This window comes from Pagrus pagrus (genome assembly GCF_965226575.1).
Source record: "Pagrus pagrus genome assembly, chromosome: 11".
In the NCBI taxonomy this organism is placed as follows: Eukaryota; Metazoa; Chordata; class Actinopteri; order Spariformes; family Sparidae; genus Pagrus; species Pagrus pagrus.
In genome coordinates this window covers 24,520,875-24,533,775 of record NC_140195.1, presented here as the reverse complement: position 1 = coordinate 24,533,775, position 12,901 = coordinate 24,520,875, and the positions used below count along the sequence as shown (strand labels likewise).

At 37.7% G+C, this 12,901-nt stretch overlaps 1 protein-coding gene across 1 annotated transcript; it reads left to right on the top strand.

The window, feature by feature from the left end:
- The first annotated feature begins 1,128 nt into the window (after positions 1 to 1,128).
- On the top strand, positions 1,129 to 11,951 carry bcas2 (BCAS2 pre-mRNA processing factor). The gene is made up of 7 exons (XM_084366058.1): positions 1,129 to 1,315; positions 4,892 to 4,984; positions 5,078 to 5,148; positions 10,322 to 10,483; positions 10,575 to 10,625; positions 10,714 to 10,794; positions 10,895 to 11,951. The coding sequence occupies exons 1-7, from the start codon at positions 1,223 to 1,225 to the stop codon at positions 11,019 to 11,021; spliced, it is 678 nt and encodes a 225-aa protein (XP_084222184.1). The 5' UTR covers positions 1,129 to 1,222; the 3' UTR covers positions 11,022 to 11,951.
- Positions 11,952 to 12,901: the final 950 nt, after the last annotated feature.

The following is a 12,901-nucleotide window of genomic DNA, read 5'->3' as shown; positions in this document are numbered from 1 at the left end:
ACTTTTCTGTCAGTTGTGTGAGTTGTAATGGAATTAGTGGCAGAAAAAGAGTACAGCTGAGCCCAGTTAAAGAGACTGCTGACAGCGAAAAAAAACCATTGCAGCCAACCAGAGCAACATTAATTAGCATAATGAAAGCTGACTGGTTGAGGAGCTTACAGGCTGGAGTGAATATTGGCCTTGTCCTAAATGGTACCCTGGCACTGTGGTTCTTTGCAGACTCTGCTCTTTTATAAGTGATGTCAACAATGGTGTGGTGAGGTGCATGAGAACTCAAGGATGCATGGGTTTAAAAGGAGTCTTGTGATCTCCTTGACAAAATGTCAAGGGGTTGTTTCCTCTCCTTAGATTAATTTGTTATTTTTAGTACATCTCCAATAGTTGCCCTGAAAAGAATGACTGTTAATAGTTGTGTGTGCTTCTGCAAGAATACATTATGAAGAGGATGCTTGAGAAGGAAATGGCACTCATGTGGCTCATTCTTGCATGACTAACTGACAACTTGTTTGTATGTAACAGATCTATCTTTCCTCTCAAATTTGCCTTAGGAACACCATTTTAATTTATAAGAGGACATTATCACTGTCTAAAAGCAAGGTGTAAAGCCCACTACTATTGAGACGGATGCTGGTACATAGCTAAGCAGCCCAAATCAAAATTCTCAAACGCAACTGAATGTATTGAAAATATCCATCCACTAACCAAACAAAGTAGGGCAGATCAGTCTTATAACTATCTTCTCTTCATGTTTAAATGTCACAGTATTGAAAGTTGTAAGCATAGGTGATGTAATATATCTATGTGTCTGTTGGATCACAGTATCCATTCCTGTAAAGCTGGACCTAACTGAGAAAAACATGTTGCATGTGTGGATCTAAAAATTAAATTATTTGTATTGATTGTAAAATAAAATACACTGTTTTTAAAACTTAGATTTTCTAAGTCTATAAGAAAAATGTAAAACAATACAAAGCAAAAACCTTTACCAGTATAATAACATTCTTATTTGGGTATTTCATGTTAACACCCTTACTCTACTGTTTGGTTTCATTACGCTGCAGTTGCACTCCACTCCACAAAGTGTCGCCAACAAAAACTCACGGCTGTGGTAGGCTTTTATTTTGAAGGTCGACACCGGAAACTACGATTTTAGATAGCTGGAAGATTTTTTATCGGAGGGAGACATAATTCAAACTAATTCGACAATATAGACTGGTTAAAAATGGCTGGAACGGCTTCAGTAGCTGGTGAAGTGTTTGTCGATGCCTTGCCATATTTTGACCAAGGCTACGATGCAGCGGGTGTCAGAGAAGCGGTGAGTAAACTTTATGAGAGAATATGCTAACCGCAGCGTGTTAGCTAACAGCTAAGCATGCTTTACCTAATGTTTGATGGTGAAGACACCATGAAGATTTTGTTATTGTCATGAGAGGCTTGGAAATTAAAAACTTACCATTTATTTTGCCAACAATTAGTTATACTAACATTTAGCATGCTCATTTGTTCAGTGAATTATTTAGCCGACGCTGGGTAATGCGCTTTAGCTCATAACTTCCTGCGAACAGACACAGGAAATTTAATATAATACGTTTTTCAATGCCTTTAATAGCAGTAATGGCTTGTGGTCTAAACTGTATCAATGTACACCAGCGTTATATTACCACAGTACAACAATGAGACAATACAGTACAATACAAAGTAATAATAATGATGTCTCTGTTGAATTCAAATGCAAGTTTAGCTCTTATCTCTTACACTTATTCCAAGTTGCTTTAGACTAAAGTGGCTGCCAAGTTAATGTAATGTGTCTTCAAAATAAGACAGTTGGGGCCCAAGTTAAAGCAACATTATGTAGAAATTGGTATTTTGTGAAATTCGGAGCCCCCTACAGTTTATGAGTGTAACACCACTGTGGTAAATACAAATCCCAGGTCTGTAACAATTAAAACTACAAACAAAACTCATGACGCTAACAGTGTTGAAAACTTGTATCTTGAAGTAAACATGTATGTAACGCTGTGATCCTACCATATTACAAGACACTGTACCATCAAAATGATTAGGCGGCTGTTATTTTAAGGTAAAAAAGTGACATAATGTTGCTTTAACTTGCTGCCAACCCTTGTCAGAAACATTCAAAAACCATGAATTGTTCATAAAATAAATACTCCTGTCCTCCAAAAAGGTGGAAATGCAGGTTAATAGTGACATAGACCATTATTAGTGTCACAATGGTTCAGACTTTTCAAATTAAAATGAGATCCATGTTTCATCATGGTGAGAAAACTATTTAATTGTTACAAAATTAGGATCTCATGATTATAAGGTATGGAGCTCTCATTGCAATATTGAAAGTAATGCGCTTTTTGTTCAATAGACCCTTTTCACAGACATTTCAGACATTTTGACTTGTCAAAGCAGGAAAAGCACAAGTGGAATTTATAACTGTAATGATGGCTGCATTTCACTTAAGTAAGATAGTTCCAGGTTCCTGGTATTGTGCATGCTCACTCAGTGAACGTTACTGGTCAAACCTGTGCTTTTCCTGCTTTGACAACCCAAAATGTCTGCCAGGAAAAGGGTCTGTAAAAGTTCCTAGTAAGCTGTGTCACAGACAGCTTGACAGCCCGGGGCCTTGACATGGGAACACCTAAATAAAGTGCAGCCATCATTAATGTTGTTAATTCCACCCAATGTCCTGCTATGTCATGTCAAAACATCTTCTTGTCCATTGTGGCACCTTAGTGGAAACTTAAAACCACATGAAAATCCATTAAAGTTTTTGTCAGATGAATGTGGTTGTGGTTACTGGCTCCTAAGGAAAACCTCACAGAACAAGACCTTTTACTAAGTGCTCAGTTGACCATCATCACACCTAAAGTCGACTAGTTTAACTCCTCTTAATGATGTGTGCTTTATACAAGCATTTTCTTAGAGCAAATATTTTGACATTTCATGGTAGAAATGGCACAGGTGTGACTAGTGAACACTAGTAATGACTGTTCCATTGATATACATGTCAGCCACACTTGGTCTGTCAGCATTTACAAAACTTGATGGCTGACACCTTTTGTCAGTGTTTGAAGTTACACCTGTGTTTGACAACAGCAGGCAGGAAGGTGAGGCTGATGTGGTGGGTAAAATGAATGTGGTTAATATTAATATGTCATTACTACTCCTTTGAATAATTTGCAGTTGTGCTGGTACACATAGTTATGCTATTGTACACATTATTTCAGTCACATTGACACAATTCAAATTCACTTCCATTAGCTCCCTACAGAATAGATACCTCCAACAGACTTCACAACCAGAATGAATCAAAGAAAAGCAATCTCTACAGTTCTGATATGAACACAGAAATGTAGAGTACGGGTCAGATGTTATTGCATCACACAATCCTAAAAGCATTTTTTCAGAACTGACCATTGATTTGATGAACCACAATATGCTGCTATTTGACTACCAATTAAAAACAAGTTCACTGTGACGCACATGACGCTCTCTCTTTGTGCAGTTCAGCTTGTCACCACTGTCTTTGCCTCCAATGAACAATTGTTCATTTAGAGGTTAATGACTTGGCTCACACCTGACTCCTCCAATAGACGTCTCAAGGCAGCAGCAGCATTTAAGATCTTCAGTGAAGGCAGCTTACAGTTGTCAAGAGAATTACAAAAAAGAAACATGATTAACTGTTTATTACAGCATTACGCCTTAGCTGGTAGGCCTGAAAACTTAAATCTTGGTCTGAGGTACAACAAAAATGCAAAAAAAATGTGTTTGGACCGCTTATGTCCTTGTAGATTCAATTTGGAAAAACAATGAGAGTGAAAACATTTCTTTTTTTATACTCTTTTGTTACATTTCTTTATTTTTGCTTCAGGGAAATATAAACTAATATCATTACTTGAGGTCTTAGTCAGGTATAATAATTTTTGTGTACTAAACGAAACGTTCATTTCCGTTTAAAGAAGACATGAAACTACTGATCATGTTGGGTCGGAATCTGCCGAAATGTAGGCTTATGGGGAACCTGAAAAAAATGTTTTGGTATTTAATAATCAAATTCAACTTGATACTAGCTTTAATGGCCAGTCCAAAAATCACCAGTACCAATGGATTTTAAAACCATTACAGAGGCTGAGAGTAGCTTTGCTTGCTATTGGTTTTTTGATCTAATTATCCCGAGATAACAAACCTCATTTTCTCACGATAACAGATTCATATATCTTCTCTACCCGAGAACACAAAAGGCTTATTTGTCGAGATAAAGAGATGATTTCTCATGAGAAAACATTGGTTCAAGTCACTGCCATATTATTCAGTATGAATTATCATCATGAATTGTGACAGTCAGCATTTTCATGTGTCAATATTAGGAAGCTGAATGAAAAAGCGCAAACAAGGTGTGATCAAACATTGATCTAGACAGGCTGACTAGACCCAACGTCATGTTGGGTTAGTATCTTGGGAGAGCTGTGGTTATTAAACAGTATGTGCTGTATTGATTTGTCCTGCATGGACAATTTCTGCCTGTGATTACTGCGTCCTTGATTATTGTGTTGATCAATAATGAATCCTCCTTGATCAAGCTTTTAGCTTAAATCAGTTACTACAGTTGTCAAGAGGCCATCTATGTGTGCTGGCATGGCACCACTGATCGCTGATTAGCACTAATGGGAGGAATTGACCTGTTTTCTCATTAGAATGGGGTGATGAACTCGTTATCTAGAGATCACAAAGCTTGTTTTCTTGAGATAACTAAAGAATTTACTTGTGATGTCAAGATAACTGCGTTAAAAAAATAACTGCAAGTACGGCCGTTCTCAGCTAATTTCTTGGTTGCAGCATTGTTTTTTGTGTAAAAACGGAATTATCTTTTGGCCTCCAGGCTGCAGCGTTGGTGGAGGAGGAGACCAGAAGATACCGACCCACCAAGAACTACCTGAGCTACCTGCCCACACCGGACTTCGCTACCTTTGAGGTGACTTTATCCCTCACACCTCTGAAACTGTCTTCACAGTTTCACCCAGTGTGACAGAGATAACAGCATTTCTTATTTCTTATCACCCTTTAGACGGAAATTATGAGGAACGAATTTGAGCGGTTGGCAGCTCGGCAGCCCATGGACCTCCTGAGCATGAAGAGGTAAACTTACAAACTGCACCAGCCCGTGTTTATATGTAGAGCAGCAGAACACCTCACTGACCTGCAGGCCTCTGTGGGCACCTAAATACATACACAGCTACAGAGAGTCATGCAAATTGTAGTTTAGCTGAAAGTTGTGGTTTGTCCTCATTTGACAAAACTCATTACGTCATAACAATATTTTGTGTTGAAAACTTGTATGTTGAAGTGAACATGTTTGTAATGTTGTTATCTGGAATGGTGTCGCATTCAAATAATCCCCTAATTAGATTAATGAAATGGCCGGTAAAACGCTTCTTAACCAAAGCTAAAAACTCCCTAAACAATCTACACGCAAGTTGATCCACTACTTGCTTATTCGGGAACTTTCAGCCTGGCTCTCTAATCACCAAACTGTCATTGTAAGACTTATTTCATGATATATTTATGTACTATGTGTAACTATCCGGTTAATATCGAAATATGTGTGCAATAGGTGGTGCGAGACTTATCGTACCTCCAGAGTGACCTTATGTAAGATCAACTCTGAGGCATTCTCCGGTTTGGTACGGGGCAGATTCACATCCCCATTTTGACCATAACTTCTAATTCAAACACATAAACATATAAATAACTAAAACCAGGATTCAACCCCTGACAGAGTGAAATCATCAACATGTGAAACTGAAAATCAGTTACTTGTCTAGTACAGATGAGAGTTGGTCAAAACACCAAGTTCGACACAATATTTCTTTCTAGAAGTTCCTTTTTATTGCTTCAAAGCAAGAGTCACACATCAGCAGCGCTCTCTCAATCACTTGTAGTTGTAAAAATCCAATACACACAATTGTAGAGGGTCACAAGGTTACATCTGGACCACTTAGAATAACACCCCCATTATCTCTACTTTCTCCACAGGTTAACATAAATTTAACATGTACGTACATCCCATAGTTTATGTTTCATATATCAACCATTCTCAGAACACATATTTCCAGGAGGGGTTACACAGAAAGGTCACAAAAAAACTCTTCAGGATGAACTCCTTGGACAAGAGTCTGTTGTCTTGTCTATGTTAGGTTTTTCAACCCTCTATCACATACACTCTGAAACCATATACTCTGCAACCATCAAACTGTCACATGACATAAACCATGGGAGGCCCATAGACACAATGTTTTCACTCTTAACACATCTTCTGTACTCGTTAAGTTTCATATGCAAGAATAGCATCAAAATAACAAAGGGACATTTGGGAATTTCCCTTACAAAAACTAAATGAGTGTCAGTCATGAACTCAAGTTCTCAACCACAACAATACATCACATTGTTTCATCAGTGCCAAATCACGACATTCATATCACAGCTTTAGCTTTCAGACACTTCAATTCTTAATCAGCTTTAAATCATCATACAGGATTTAGCTTTAGCAATTTTCAAATCTTTTGATTTAGCAAAAAATGTAGTAATCTACTGTCAGCCTTTCACAGGGAGTAAGAGCTCTTACCTAGACGCTCTGGTCAGTCGGCCTTTGAGAGAGGAGCCAACAAAGGAATTTAAGTTAGAATTTACAAAATACAACCCAGTTTTATTAAAACTTTTTTGGTCTTTAATTCAGGAAAATAAAAGAGTACAAAAGGAACAAAGTCAAAAATGAATAAAATCAATCCGAAGAGCCTCACAAGAGCCAAGTCAAAGCCAAAGGCAAAGACCCACTATGAAGCATTCCTCCCCGCCAGTGAGAGTCAGACAGTGTCCGCCGTTTACTGATGGCGATTATGTAATTATGTCATTTAGATTGAAAAACGTAACTTTGTCGCTTTCCGACGATGTATGGTGGGTCAGGATCTCAATCACAACACATTAAAACAGCGTCCATATGATTATAAACAGTCGGTAGTTACATGTTTAGATAAACAGGTGGACACCAGGGAAACACCTTGAAAAAAACACACAGATCTCATCATCATGACGTGTACCGTCACACCTCTATGGATCTGCAGTGCCGGCATCCCGTATGAATTGACACACAGGTGCGGCTCTACGCTGGAGCTGCTTGGTTCAGTGTGAACAAACAAAGACGGAGAAATGGCGAGCCTTCGCTGCGCCGATAATGCGGAATGCTGTGTGAAAAGGGCTAGAGACACCGTTCACCCTACTACAAGACAAAATGATTTTGAAAACTGTTAAAAAAGGTAAAAAGAAGTTACATAATGTTGCTTTAAAATGCATTATTCAGTGAGGTTCTACAGTATTTTCAGTGATAGATATATTTGAAGGTATTCAAGGTTATGACCTTCGAATTGCTCAGTCAGTAAGTCAAAATGACTGTTTTAAAAAGAAAACCTGAACGGTATTGACCCAATTAGGGAAGTTACGAAATACAACTAGAAATTTGTGCTGCAGCTAAGGAAACTGCAGTGTGTTGCAAGTGTCAAGACCGAGACACCCAGCAATCCTGTAATGTCACATGAATAAGCTGAATTATAACAGCAATAATGATTGTTTTCTCAATCGAATAATCTACAGATCACTTTCTCAATTTATCATTTGGTTTATATAAGTGCCCATGGGGACGTCTTCAAATGTCTTGTTATCCAAACAATTTCTCCAAAACCCAAAGGTATTCAGTTTACTTTGATAGCAGAGTTAAAACCAGAAAATATTCATATATTCACAGAAGGTGGAGATGGAGAATTTTGGTAAGTTTTTCCTTAAAAACACACTTTGATTCACACCTGATTAATCAACTTATTATTTCCCCTCTAAGTGTCTATGTGTGCGTAGAGGCGACCGAAATGTTGAAACGTCGACTCACAAAGTGCTTCCTGCTTTTAGAAGGAAGTGTGTGTGTTAGTCATCACTTTCAGTGTATGCAGGTGATTTCCTGCCATGACTTTATTTTTTTTAATTCCGCCGTGGTGTTTTCTGGTTGTCCGTCCAGGAAATTCTTACGAACAAAATATCTCAAGAGTGCTTTGAGGAAATTTCTTCAAACTTTGCACAAATGTCCACTCAGAGATGAACTGATTAAGTTTTGAAGGTCAAAAGTCAAAGGTCATAGCGACCTCCTGCCCCATGAGCTGATATCTCAAGAACGCCTCAAGGGATTTTCGTCAAATTTGGCACAAACCCACACATGGACTCAAGGATGAACTGATTAGATTTTGGAGGTCAAAGATCACTGCAACCTCACATCTTGTGAATGCAATATCTCAAGAACGCTGTGAGGAAATTTTGGCACAAATATTTATATACACTCAAGGAAGAACTGATTTTGGTGGTCCAAGGTCAAAGGCCACTTGACCTCATGATTCATGAACGCGACATCTCAAGAATGCCTTATGGGAATTTCTTCAAATTTGGTACATAGGTCCACTTGGACTCAGGGATGAACTGATTAAAGTTTGCAGGTTGGAAAAGCAAAGGTTGAATCTTATGATAATGAAGTTACAGTGGGTGAAGGGTGTGACCTGGCTGTTACCACATTGACTGGATGGTTCTCCACAGTGCTGGGGGATGGTTACCTGTTAAATCTGTCCTGCAGTCCTCCTCACACAGACCAAATGTCTTAAAAGTAAACCTGTGTAACACTTTTCAATGTAGCCACTGTGTAAGCTCTCAAACTAATTTTTACTATGTTTCTGGCCTACTTATACAAAATTCTATCTTCTACAAGCCTATTTCATGGATTACGAAACATCTTACATTTTTACACACTTCCTCACAAAATTTGACACCACCTCATCACACATCTAACAATAAATTAGTACATTTACCTTACACATATAGAAATACTCAATGTAACTACAGTTTTGGTTTATATTTACTTACATTTCAAACAGACGTTTGCTTCCTAAATAACTACCTGTACGATAACACTGACTATATGCATTTGGTGTTCAAACCAAAAAGCAATTACCAAGACGCATGAATTACAACACAAATAACTTCAATCATATGTCAATAATTGTTCATATATCATGTTTATAATTTATTCTGACTTTAATCTTCTGCTGTATTCCAACAAACACCCTGTCTACACAATCAAGACTACAAAACAAAGCTCAGTGATACACTGATGGAAAATCAGGAATTCTACTTAGAAACAACAGCCTGGCCTCTCCCTTACCAAACAGGGCTCTTGTGTTAATAAATTTAGTCAAATGTTTTGCTGATATGCACCCAACTACTTTTATTTATTTATTTATATATATATATATATATATATATATATATATATATATATATACATACACACACACACACCAAAAATAAATATAAATACCAAATAAAACAAGAAGACTTCCTGTTCCTATAAATAGCCTTTGCTAGCAACCTAATTGGTTTTTGCCAATATTCATCCTTACCTAACGATACCATCAATCACCCTTTTTGACTAAGTTTTGCCAAACTAAACACCCAGTTATGCAGGATTCACATGACTGACGGTCTTTGCTTTCTTTATTTGACCATTTGTCTTTTATTTAATTTTATTACCAACACTAACATGTTTCACTGTTTCCTATATCCCTATTTATTTGATACTTATTTAATGCATCAATTTGACCCCTATACACTTAACTAGCTCTGTAATTCAAAGTTTATTACAAAACATGCACCTAAACCGCTAAAAAAAATAGCTTTCTGCCACTCACACTACCCCAAAAACCACACCAGCCCTTCATCTTTTTTTTTCTACTTTGTATTAATACCCCAAAATTCATACCTTCCATAGTTTAGAAGTTAAACATCTCCACATTCTTTTATATAGCACTACATGTGACATTCATGTTATAGATATATGAAGAAAAACCAAACACCCTGGGGAAAAAAAGACGCCAACAGCAGAATGACAAAACAAAACAGAATGGGGAGAAAAACCTAAACAAATACATTTTTTTAAAAGGCAGATAGACATGGTGGTTTTCTATATTTTAAGCTCTTTGTGTTTTTATATTCGACATGGCTGATATCCATGGTGACCATATATTTCAAAAACATTTTGAAAAGTGCTCATACAACTGAAACACTGACATTGTACAGAATTTATGATGAATACAAAGTAGTGGCAGCTGCAGTTGTAACCCGTTTCTCTTGTAAAATGATTGCTGGGGTCTATTTCTGACTATTTTTTATTTTTATTCTGTTGAAAATATTGATCATATCATCTTGAACCTTTTTCCCTGTGGAGATATGAGCTGCCAGCGCCCTCATCTGGACAGAAGAATGACATCACAGCGTGGCAGGAGTGCGTGAACAACTCGATGGCCCAGCTCGAGCACCAGGCAGTCCGTATTGAGAACCTGGAGCTCATGTCGCAGTATGGAACCAACGCATGGAAAGTCTACAACGAGTATGTGACCATCAGCAGCCACCTCTCTCTTCTGCTCACTGCATTATAAATGTAAAGACTGCTAAAATGTTGTCTTGTCTTCCTCCTTCAGTAACCTGGCCTTCATGATTGAGATGGCTCAAAAGGAACTTCAGAAATTTAGGTGAGCGATCACTGGTACATTCGTGCTGTATAAAATAGTTGTCAAACCAGTTTTCAGATGTTAACCACTCATTCATTTTGTTACCTAGGAAGCAAATTCAAGATTTAAACTGGCAGCGCAAGAACGATCAGCTGGCAGGAGGAGCCAAACTGCGAGAGCTGGAGTCAAAGTATGTTGTTTGAAGATTTTACGTGTTTATATCACTGCGCACTGGGAATATGTAGGTTAGATCTTCCTGTGTTGTAACATCTGTATCCGTCTCTGAACAGCTGGGTGTCTCTGGTCAGTAAGAACTATGAGATCGAGCGGGCCATCGTCCAGCTGGAGAATGAAATAACTCAGCTCAGACAACAGCAGGGGGACGAGAACAAGGAGAACATCCGACAGGACTTCTAGAGCGCAGCAGCTGTCACCCTCATATCGCTGATCTACAAACTGAGATGTCATCTTGTTTGACTGAGCTAACAAGCAACATGAGGAGGGAAAGATGCCTGTGTGGAGGAGATTTAATGTGCAACTGCGTATGTTCTGCATCATCAAATTACTTTGACATTCAGAATGAGTTGCCTTGAAACCTCAGTAAGAACACATTTCTACAGATTTCACACCTCTTATTCTACTGTAAAAACTGGAGGAATAACATATAAAGCAGGTTTTTTTTTACTGTACAGATGTTTAAAGCGAGATTATGTACAGTTTACAATAAAACAGTTTCATCTTCTTACAAATGGATCGTTGAATTCATAAGCAATAGGACATCTTTGCTTAGTTCAATACACTGATAGGTTTCGTTGATACAGCCTCCCTTGGTCTGGTGTGACCAGTAGCCAATGCTAGCTAATGTTAGCCAATTTAAGATATCGGTAGGTACTGTTTACCTGACATTACTGAATCAGTGTGCTGGCTTAAAGATTATTTTCTTCTTGTGCTTCTGTTAAAGGTGCTTTTTTAAGAAAAGTAGATTTTTGAGTCTCATTCATAACTCGTCAAAAACTGATGCTTTGGGATGGTGGCAGACCTGTCCTACAATCCAGAAGCATCAGTTTTTCAACTTTTCATACAAGTGGCACCTTTTAGTATTTAACATTATTCCATTAATGCTGCAAGAACCAGCAAAAGTGACACAATCTCGCTTTAAAATGTAATTCATACCAGCAAGTAGGTTTCACGTTTTGAGTCTGCCTACCAACAGAGGGTGTGTTTATAATTAAGTGTACATAGTTTGTCAGGTTTGTCAAGGACAAAGTTATCTCTGTGAATCCTGCCTTGACTTCTGTTCATGACATTTTTTATGCTGTTTGAATAAAATGAACATTTCTTATATAACCTTGTGTTAATTGGATTTTTTCCATATCAGACATGTTTATTCTAAACACAACTTTAGTCAGTTCTGCTGATGCAAATCTCTTCAATTGCATATGTTGCATTTTTGTAAGGACTTCTGTTTGATATTTGAAATCTGTGCTGTGTTATTCTATTCAGATTTTATATATTTATTCAAAGCTCAGTATACTCTACCTTCCCAATACGATAAATGGGCAGCCTCAGAGTCAAACACGCTCGACTCATTTCTCTTCCCTAGTTCTCATTTTCTGCTGCAGGCACATTCAACTAAGTTTGTCAGAAATCACAGCTGTATTCTCAGGTGGACATGCTGTAACCCCATTTGACAAATTACAAACAAGCCATTAATTGAAATCCCAATAACCTGTTAGAAAAACACAGAGCTAAAAATTATAGATTGATCACTCAAGAGTAAGGCCAAGATACCTCAAATCAGAATAACAGCCAGTCAAATACTTCTTGCAGCTTCTGACTACAAAGTAACCCAACACAGTTAACTGGAGTTTAGTGACGCACATATCCAGTGACTTTAAATTCTCCTGGATCCAATTCAAGACGGCAACACAGCTGGAACTAACCGCACTGTATTCATCCTCAGTCCTGCTTACGCATCATACACTGCAGTAAACATCAGCTATGTTTAAAGGTTAACTGCTGGAGCTTTGACATAAAGGGGAAGAATATTCCAAGAAATCATTTTGACGAAGGTAACCATATTTGTTTTGTATGGTCTTGTGCTAAAATGTGTCTGTTTTATTGTCCAATGTGTGGCATTAGATCATTTTTATTTACACCAAAGGAAATTAATGAAAAGGAAATAAATGGCTTAATATCTTTTAACACTATCAGTGATGAAAATGTCTAACACATCTCTAAATTGAAAAATGTGTCACAAACACATGTCCCCCTGGATAATATGTCATATATCATCT